Source organism: Setaria viridis, chromosome 7, assembly GCF_005286985.2.
Source record: "Setaria viridis chromosome 7, Setaria_viridis_v4.0, whole genome shotgun sequence".
Classification (NCBI taxonomy): Eukaryota; Viridiplantae; Streptophyta; class Magnoliopsida; order Poales; family Poaceae; genus Setaria; species Setaria viridis.
In genome coordinates this window covers 24,778,052-24,788,040 of record NC_048269.2, presented here as the reverse complement: position 1 = coordinate 24,788,040, position 9,989 = coordinate 24,778,052, and the positions used below count along the sequence as shown (strand labels likewise).

Genomic DNA, 9,989 nt, shown 5'->3' with positions numbered 1-9,989 from the left:
CGTGCCACTTGCAGCATAGAATAAGGAAAAGACGAAGGCCTGCCATGAACGTGGAGGCGACTCTAAAATAAGCTCAAGAGGTCCTTGAGTAACCATTCTTTTTTCGCGATGAAGCGGGGCAAGCAAACGCTAGAGCCAGGCGTGCATTTGGAGCCCTGGTATCAGATCTGAGGAAGAGGGAGATCACACACATGCAGGTCTCACGAACACAGTAGTTGCAGGCGGCAGCTTCTTGACTCCTCTGCCTCTCTGCGTGTCTCTCGCACGCAGCCGGCGAATGGAGTCGGTGAAGATGAGGCCGGCGACGGCGGCGACGAAGCAGGAGTACCGGAGGATGGAGCTCGTCGGCGGGGAAGAGGGGGAGGAACTGGACGAGGCGGAGTGGCTGCACCGTGCCGAGGCGCAGAGCCAGCGCCGCCGCCGGGGCCAGCGGTACGCCTTCAGCTGCGCGCTCTTCGCGTCGCTCAACGGCATCCTCCTCGGCTACGGTCAGTCCATGCCTCGTCGTCCAACTTCCTCTTCGTGCTTTCCCTCCTCTTTGCAGTTTGCATGGGCTACGAGTAGCAAGCGTTTGTTTCTTTTTCCCTCTTCTGGGACTAATGGGAGGGACGGCATGTAGTTTTTTGCGGATCCTTATGTGCATAGCACACTTGCTGCAACCTGCAAATCATCCGTTGAGAAGATGCCGTCCGGTTGGTGTGGTCTGTTAGTCTGTAGCGGTAATCCGTGAATTCATCAAGCCTGTAAGTACTGTTTGATTTGTGCCTAAATGTGCCCAAGGTAGTAGCCAAACTAAAATTTGGCACGTTAGAACATTTTTGCCACCATTTTAGTTTGTTGACAAAATTTGGCCTTAGTTTATTTTGATACCTAAAGTTGGCCAAAATGAGGGTCCAATTTGGTGACTTGGTGACAACTGACAGATGACAACTTTGGCATCCTGCCGTCTGGTCGCAGGAGTTCAGGCATACTAGGCGCGCATTAACGATAAACTCCGGACAGATGGCTGGTTGTTTGACTTGTTCCACGCCAAGAGCGTCGCTAGTTTGCCACTACTCTCCTGTCTTAACCTCCAGCTGCTAACCTTTTGCTATGCTAACAACAACTATTCGTCAACAAACTGTGGTGCCGTCAGTGTTAGGCAAATTCAGGCGAGGCGAAGTTTCTGACGAGAATTCTGAAGGCAATGGAATGGGGACATCTACCATCATGATGTGGACCGGGGAACTTTCTGATATTTTCCGGTCGCACTCGAGGATTGATTAATCCAAACCACCATGGCTTTGCTTAAACTCGCATGAAAGCGACACCCTCAGAAGAAGCCAGCCAAAGTGATTACGTTCTGCAACTTCTATCGAGGACAAAATACACAAACACTAAGCTAGTACTATACAATCTTTATTCGGTGTGTCACACCAGCTTTTCACCTGGCAATCTTGCATTCTTGCCATGCCATACCCGGCAGATTTTAGGCCGTTAAACCATCTCATTTTCCACCACCATGAAGCTAACCTGACTTGTAACCTAGTCGTAATGGAACAGTCTCACCCCTGCCGGGAAAGACGGGAGAAAGTCAGAATTCAGAACACGGCGTCTCGTCCAAGTCCTGCTTCCGACATTTTTCCATGTAAAAAACGAGTACTTGACCCGCACAAAATCACCGAAATGCCAAGGATAACCTCAGAACACCTCGAAATTGTAGTTTGAGCCCTGCTAGTGTTGGACATTTTACAGGAAAGGATTTTTGGGTAAGTATTTGTAGTCTTGAGGATTTCTTCGATAAGAAATGGAAACCATCGTCACCTACTAAACAAACAGGTAAAACGGGGTAGCGAAACGGAGCAAGAACACCACCGCATCGACATCTCCCACCTTCCTCGGGCTCCATTGGATTTGGGGGCTCGGGGCGCCGGCTGCTGATGATCTCCGAATCGAGCACCAATCCGCGGCGAGGACCCTCCACCGGGTAACCGTGGCCACGGAGGGAGGCGATGGCGGATGCCAGCGCGGCGGCCAATGGCGGCAGGAACAAGTACGCGGTTCTTGATCGGAGCGAGGAGCAGGAGCGGGAGCTGGACGTCCGGAGGAGGCCGCCGGTGCCCGAGAGCGAGAGGAGGAGAAGGGAGCGGTTCGTGTACACCTGCGCGGTCTTCGCCTCGCTCAACGCCATCCTCCTCGGCTACGGTGAGTGACGCCGTGCTCTAGGGATCTGATCTTAGGGACAAAAATGTTGCACTTTTTCCATTTGCAAACAAAATCCCGCCTCCCGTTAATAGAAAGGTAGCATGATTCCGACAGGGATAGCAGTTTGCTATTTGTCCTAATGGAAACGCTTTTCATGCCTTCCACGAGAATATCCTGATTACATTCGTGTAAGCTAACTTTTGGAGATTTTTGGCAACTTTCACATGACCTGAGTTGAGGTCCTTCAGTTTATCTTTTCCTCTATGTTCTACAAGTAGGATTTTGGTGCCTCCCTCTGCTGATTATGCAAATCAGCGGTTGGAACAGAGGCCTATCATGGCTACTGGCCTTCTCAGAATTCAGAAATGTATTCTTCTTCCTGTAAAATTGGCCGCAGGAACAAGTAACATTTTTGTAATCCAAGTTTCCTGTTTTATCTGCAGATGTTGGTGTCATGAGTGGCTGCATCATCTACATACAGAAAGATCTCCACATAACCGAGTTTCAGCAAGAAATCCTAGTAGGCTGTCTGAGCGTGGTCTCACTCTTGGGAAGCCTATCAGGTGGACGAACATCTGATGCAATTGGCAGGAAATGGACAATGGGCCTTGGTGCAATTGTGTTCCAGATAGGCGCAGTCATCATGACATTTGCTCCATCATTCACTGTGCTTATGATTGGGAGGCTACTAGCTGGAGTGGGCATTGGCTTTGGTGCCATGGTATCTGGAGTGTACATTGCCGAAATCTCCCCAGCTGGTGCCCGTGGGACTCTCACATCCCTTCCTGAGATATGCATCAACTTTGGGATCCTTCTAGGCTATGTTTCCAATTATGCCTTTTCAGGCCTTTCTGAGCACATCAATTGGAGGGTTATGCTCGGCGTCGGTATCCTTCCATCTGTCTTCATTGGTTTTGCACTTTTCGTGATCCCAGAGTCCCCTAGGTGGTTGATGATGGAGAAGAGAGTGTCAGAAGCAAGAGCAGTGCTGCTACAGATAAGTGAGTCTGAAGCTGAAGTTGAAGAACGGCTGTCTGAGATCGAGGAAGCTGCAGGTCTTATGAAATCAATGAAATCTGAGGAGAAGGAAGTGTGGAGAGAGCTTCTGAACCCTTCTCCCGCCGTTCGTCGGATGCTGTATGCTGGCTGTGGTATTCAATTGTTCCAACAAATTACTGGGATTGATGCTACTGTCTATTACAGCCCAACAATTTTCAAGGATGCTGGGATCAAGTCTGATCAGGAGCTTCTTGCTGCGACTGTTGCTGTGGGTTTCACCAAGACAGTGTTCATCTTGGTTGCAATTTTCCTCATTGATAAAGTTGGAAGGAAGCCACTTCTTTATGTCAGCACCATTGGCATGACTGCATGCTTGTTTCTCTTGGGGGTGGCACTTACATTGCAAAAGCATGCCATGGGGCTTATGTCTCCACGTGTTGGGATCGATCTAGCAATTTTTGCAGTTTGTGGGAACGTTGCATTCTTTTCAATTGGCATGGGACCAATATGTTGGGTCTTGTCATCAGAGGTATTTCCTTTAAGATTACGAGCTCAAGGATCAGCACTTGGTCAAGTAGGCGGTAGAGTGAGCAGTGGTTTGGTTTCCATGTCATTCCTTTCTATGGCCCGCGCTATATCTGTGGCAGGAATGTTCTTCGTCTTCGCTGCAATATCAACTATCTCTGTACTGTTTGTGTACTTTTGTGTGCCAGAGACAAAAGGGAAAACACTGGAGCAGATTGAAATGATGTTTGAAAGTGGGGACGAATGGAGAGGAGGTGAAATTGAGCTTGAGGATACACAGCATTTAATACCGAGTGATAAGAAGTCTGTACCTCTTGGTTGATATCCTTATTAACAAGTCTGAAGCTTCATGTCTCAATGACAAGCCAACCTGATCCGGCTCTGCTGGATTCGACTATCAGTTTAAAAAATGATCAGGCTGCAGTGGACTACAACCGATTTTGAGGATACAGAAGGGCATTGGTACTTTACTAGGCATAGGTGGCAGTAGATTGATTATGCTGTTAGTCTGAAAGTTCCATCATATTTTTATGTCCTAAATGGGAGATGATCGACATGTATGATGTTTATAAGTTACAACTGGTGTATCTTCAACAAAAAAATATACTTGCTAAAAAATCTTTCTACAGATCCCATTCTTTTAACACTACAATAGAGTGTGAGTTGATATTTGCAGAAGTCAGAAGTGTATGCCTTGTATTCGATACTCCAACCCATTCAAAACCATGACATGTACTATACATCTTCAGAGTGAGTGTACGAGTAAACATCGGTGTGGTTCCGGGGTTTTATTTTATTTTTTGAAAAAAAACATCAATATTGGATAAATGTACTTGTACTCTTGTCAGATCTTCAGGTTTACCGTACCATTTCCTGACAATTCTGCTTTCCCTGTCAAAGTAGCTACTTGATGATCCAAAATTTCCACTGTCCCCCTTGGGATAGTTCAATCAGAACACCTACAATTAAACTAGACGGCATTTCTCTGAAACTTCTTGTCAATTAGGATAGTTTCCTCATACTTACAAGTTCAAAACCTCTGTACTATATAGTATTCACTGTCTGCAAGTAAGATGTACATCATCTCACAAAATACCAACCTCTCAACTCATCTATCTGCATGCAGCTGAAAATGTGCAGGATCTCCCGCAGCTATTGCGATTCTTGCTTTACAAGCATGGAAGAATTGCAGAACAGGCAGCTGTCTGAAATCAACCTGCCAATGACACTCCCCTCTTCCACTTCGAGCCCCCTGCTCTCCCTGTTCCATAGGTGGATGCCGAAGCTCTCGCCTTTGATGTTCTCCACCTTGGCCTTCACCCACCTCTCGCCTCTCCTATCCTTGGGCGCAACGAACAGACCGCCGATCTTGCTCCAGTGCACGGGGTAGAATGCCCGCGGCGGCAGCACCGTCAGGTTGAGCCCGGGGCTCCGGTGGCGCAGCCTCGCCGCCACCCGGGACACCAGGTATGGCCCGTTGTGCCCCCACTTGCTCCCGTCGAACGCGGCGGCGAACTCGGCGATGAACTCGTGCAGCAGTGGGTGCGCCCTGTCGAACACCATCACGGCGTTGTTCAGTCGCCTCCAGCCGCCCGTGGCCTCGTCGACGGCCTGCGCTCCGATGGCGTTGCGGAGGCCGGAGAAGTGCCTGAGGACGACGACGTCGGCGTCGAGGTAGGCGCCGCCGTACCGGTAGAGCAGCGCGAGGCGGAGGAGGTTGGAGAGGTTCTGCCCGAGCGGGACGCTCCCGGGGCTGACGCCGCCGCGCTGCACCGCGGCGAGCCACGCCTCGGCGGGGGTGCCGCGCAGGAGGTAGGCGAAGTCCGGCGAGGCGGCGGCGACGCGGAGGCCGCGCTCGAGGAACGGCCTCAGCCTGTCCCTGCCGCCCGCGGAGTCCATGGTGTCGGAGGCGACCAGGAGGCAGGCGCCGCGGTGCCAGCGGAAGAGGCTCTCGAGGACGAGGAGCTCGCGGCGGCCGAACTGCACCAGTGGGGAGAGCCACGTCATGAAGAAGCGGTCCGTGCAAGGGGACGCGAAGAGCTCGCCCGCGCGCGCCGCGAACCGCCGCGTCTGCGGTGTGCTCCTGAGCAGGAGTTTGAGGAGGCTCTTGTTCCTCTTCGCGGACGCCTTCTTGCTGCTGCTGGTGGTCTTAACAGCAGAAGCAGGAGCAGCCGGCAACGGCGGCGGTGGCGGTGGTGCCGCCCCCGAGTCATGGTGGAAGGCTTGCACGGTCTTGTCCATGGAGAGACCAAGGCTGGCGCTACTACTACTGGTGGTCGTCACATTGCTCCTTGACGGGGGCGTCGAGTCATGGAACGCTTGCAAGGTCTTGTACATGGAGACACCGAGGCTGTCACCACTGCTACTACTACTGGTGCTCGTCGCATTGCGCCGTGAAGGCGGCTGCGGCAGGAGAGGGCAGATGAGGAGGCTAAAGGTGGTGTGCGAGAGGAGGAAGACGAGGGAGAGCAGGAGGAGGAGGACGGGGAGCGAGAGGGAGAGGAGGAGCAGGTGCAGCGGCTTCCGCGCCGCCGGCATCGTCGTCGTCGGAGACGCGGGAGGAGTGGCCATGGAGCTCTTGGCTTGCTGCACCTGCGCCGCTACAGCCATGTGCACGTTAGCACGTACGTGACCTTGGCTTTGTCTACGTGAGGAGCTATCTCGATCTGGTCTCCGCATTGTAGCAGGGGAAGGCAAGCGGCGCCATTCGCATGAACTCCTGCTCCTGCTGGCAGGTTAAAATTAAGTGCACCTTGCAGACTCGCAACTTGCTAGTCTTAGAGTTTGTTTAGAGCCACTGATGGCATTAGGATAGAGCGTTTACTTATCAATATGTTAGTATATATGTGCAGTGTGCCTATATCCTTCCTTTCCATATAAAAGAAAGGATTGCTCCAGCTGTGCATCACTTCGAAATATATCATACATTATCATTAAATCCTCCATTAATGAGGATGGAAGGTGAAGATCGTATAATATACTTCCTCTATTCCAAATTATAAATCATTTTAATTTTTCTAGGTTATGCATCTAGATATAAGCCATGTCTACTTTACCAAAATAACTTATAATTTAAAACGGTGGGAATATCAGTTACCTCGTTAGTATAGTTTAATGGACCTTAAAAGCTTATTTTTGAGTACCATGCACGTTCAAAGCGTAAGGCTACGTCCGCTAACGTGGGCACATGTTCAAGACCACAACTTGGATTTGGATCTCGTGAACCGCGACCATTTCTTGGCGTAGTAATAAACAATTAGGAGACGAGAGCAATGGGCAGCAATGGGCGATGGCGCGCGATTCATGATCCTTGGCATCCGGTATTACGGTCAGCTTACGCTGTTACGCAGCAGGACGAGAACAGCATAGCTGATCGATTTGAGCGACACCTACGCCATATGCAGGTGGTAGCCATGGCATCCCAGGGTGCCTCGATTCCGGTATGCTCGAGTTCCATGTGGTCCGGGGATATGTTATAAATGGATGATATTTTCCGTGCAGTAAAAAGTGTAAAACACGTCACAGATAAAATGTTAAATACACAGCAAACAAGGCAGTGGTCCGACAGTGTAAAGACGGGGAAAGAAAATGCGGCAATTGGCCGGGATGGCTCCATCTCAAATACTTTCGGAAAACAGCGCATCGAATTGTATAGAATTGTATTTTAGCTAGTCCCTCCGTTCCAAATTATAGGTTGTTATAATAATATCTACGAATCTAGATATGTCTAGCTGTGTATAATTAATAATATCTGTGAATCTAGAAAAGTCAAAATGACGACTCTAGCTGTATAATAATATCTATAAATTTAGAAACATCAAAACGACCTACAATTTGGAACGGAGGGACTAGATGTTATCATTGATATCTCTTTCATAATACCAGATCTCTGCTTTTTCTTCAGAGTAGCAACCATGGAAGAAAATTGGATAAATTGGCAACATAATATGTCAGCGGTCAAGTGGACCAAACTGGGGTGCAGTGAAGTAGTTAGAAATTAGAACAAAGAATTGGCATGATGAGACCATGGGTTTAGAGAAAACGTACAGAAGTAGGAAATGCTGCCTTTTTGTGGCAATAAAATACCTGTCCTACAGTAAATCTTTGACACTTTCAGCATATACACAGGGCCAAAACTAAGAAGCACTGTAGCAGTGTTTCTATAGGTATTTCAAGTGAGTGAAGGACAATTTGTAGGCAATATTAGCCAATTATGATCTCATACATAAAAACTAGAAAATTGAAGGTGGGTCATTGTTCTATATGAATAAGTCACAGTTTCGAAGGGCAAAGGATAGCAAGGAAAATCTGGCACATCAAATGAGATCACAATCTACAGTTCAACACGGTTTAACTACACAAAGAATCACTAACGTTCATTATGCCGTACCAATTTTCATCAGAGGTTAACCTACAACTGTAGCTTCCTCAGAGTCAAAACGAGCAAGTTCGCTAAGATCGAACAAGAGGAACAGCTAGCTAACGGCAATTGATCTAGAAAATCCATTATCGCAACTCACAGCAGCTGCCTGACAGGCAACGTCATCCAGTTACCTTCTTAAACGAGCTCAGGTAGCGCGCGACGATGACCTCGTCTCCGGCGTGCTTCGCCACCGCCGCACCGAGCGCGCAGACCCCAGCCCGCCGCCCGCATATGAACGTCACGAACCTGCAGGAGACCCTAATCAACTCCAATCAAATCAACCAGATGAAGCGGCGGTGAACAACCGAGCACACGGCCACTGACTCACTCTCCTCGCCCGCAGGTGCAGACGCCGCGTCGCAAGCGGCCACGATCTCGGCGAGGTGGCGAGGTCGGCGCGGTCTCCGGTGACCAATCAAGTAGGCCCTGAAGAGCAGGAGCGCGGTGCCGAGCGCCCCGGTGTAGAGCGTGAAGACCGGGTCCCCCGCCGCTCCGGTGTTGCCGCCATGCCCCGATGCCCGCCCGGCGGCTCGCAACGCGCGGCCCGGGTGCGGCGTCGGGCCGCGCGCCGCCCTCCATTCTTTCTTCAGGTGGAGAGATTGGTGGGGGATGGTGCTAGGGCTTGAGCCGGGGACTAGTGGCCGAGCTGGGGGTTCGCGATTACGGCGTCGAGGGCGGCGGCGGACGGGCGGAGCACGACCAGGGGGTTATCTGAAAATACTTAGGGGTCTAAATGAAAATGATTGGATCGCGACTATTGATCGCAATCCAATTTAGGGGGTTATTTGTAAATTTAGGGGGTAATATGTAAATATTCGGATCGCAACTATTCATCGCAATCCAAATTAGGGGTATTTGGGATGCGATTATTGATCGCGATCGATCCGAACCGGGGGCGTTCTGCAAATATTCCCGGCCGGCCGGCAGCGATGTCACGCGCGCCCACCGGCCTCCGCTCCTCCGGCGCTCGGCGGTTGCCTCCGTCAGGATCACGCTCGCGGCCCTGGGCACTAGTTCGTTCATCTGGAGATGCTCCCGCGGCGGGCCGTTCTCTGTTCTCGTTTTCCACAGCGACCGCCCGCCGCGTTTGGACCACCGCACGGCGCACGGCCGGCTCCGCCGCTCGCAACCCCGCGCCGCTCATCGTTCTTGCGAAGTACGCACGTCTCACCTACAACGCCACCATCGTCTCCGCTCCGCTCGTTTGCTGCCTCGTCAGGCGTCTCGCCGGAGGCCGCGCGCTAGGTGTTCGCCGCTTTGCCTGCAAGGCCGGCGTTCAGCAGCGGCGCTGAGTCGCCACGCCGATCGAGCACCAAGCACGGCCGCGGCGGCGAAGTTGTCTTCGAGCGCAGGGAGAGACGCGCCGGCGGGCTGGCGTGCATCGATGGGCGACTTGCTGTCCCGCTCCGCCGCGACAGGTGGGCACGGCGACGAGAGCCTCCGGGCCCGCCAGGACGCGGTCGCCAGCTTCGACGACGCGCCTGCGCGGCGCGAACTCCTTGCCGCCGCAAGCCACAGAGCCCATGCGGCTGTTTCGCACCCGCCGTCGGGCGTCGACGCGCTGCACGCACCGCCTGTCTGGCGTGCTCCCCGGCGCTTGCTCCTTGGCTCGCCGGAGCACGGCCGCGTCCTGGGGTTGCTCGCCTCCCACTCCACCGATGTCCTCCGCGACGGCCACCACCATGAAACACCGAAGCAGAGCAGAGCCCAAGCTCTGCAGATCATCTGATATCGTCTGAGCTGGCGGCGCTCGTCTACAATCTCGCTCCCTGGAGCCACGTGGGCAGCCGACCCCTCACTGCCACGTGGCCCCAGAATATCTGTGGGTCCTGAAATTCGACACTGCTACGTGGGCCCA

At 52.0% G+C, this 9,989-nt stretch overlaps 2 protein-coding genes across 3 annotated transcripts; one reads left to right on the top strand and one right to left on the bottom strand.

Annotated features, from left to right (window-relative positions):
• Positions 1-52: 52 nt before the first annotated feature.
• On the top strand, positions 53-4,336 carry LOC117863522 (probable polyol transporter 4). 2 transcript variants are annotated; one of them, XM_072294890.1, is made up of 2 exons: positions 53-488; positions 2,628-4,336. In XM_072294890.1, the coding sequence occupies exons 1-2, from the start codon at positions 278-280 to the stop codon at positions 4,028-4,030; spliced, it is 1,614 nt and encodes a 537-aa protein (XP_072150991.1). In that variant the 5' UTR covers positions 53-277; the 3' UTR covers positions 4,031-4,336. The 2 variants fall into 2 exon arrangements, with proteins under 2 accessions (XP_072150991.1, XP_034603176.1); XM_034747285.2 differs by lacking the exon at positions 53-488 and adding an exon at positions 564-2,184.
• Positions 4,337-4,737: 401 nt separating this feature from the next.
• Positions 4,738-9,296, bottom strand: LOC117863523 (uncharacterized protein At4g19900). Its single transcript, XM_072294891.1, has one exon. It carries the CDS (start codon positions 6,385-6,387, stop codon positions 4,861-4,863), a length of 1,527 nt encoding a protein of 508 aa, XP_072150992.1. The 5' UTR covers positions 6,388-9,296; the 3' UTR covers positions 4,738-4,860.
• Between the last annotated feature and the right edge of the window lie 693 nt (positions 9,297-9,989).

Bases quoted from the DNA above. Each gene is read 5' to 3' on its own strand.
- LOC117863522 (XM_072294890.1), top strand. From the start codon at position 278: ATGGAGTCGGTGAAGATGAGGCCGGCGACGGCGGCGACGAAGCAGGAG. The intron at 489-2,627 runs GTCAGTCCATGC...TTTTATCTGCAG, and splicing joins CGGCATCCTCCTCGGCTACG to ATGTTGGTGTCATGAGTGGC.
- LOC117863523 (XM_072294891.1), bottom strand. From the start codon at position 6,387: ATGCGGAGACCAGATCGAGATAGCTCCTCACGTAGACAAAGCCAAGGT.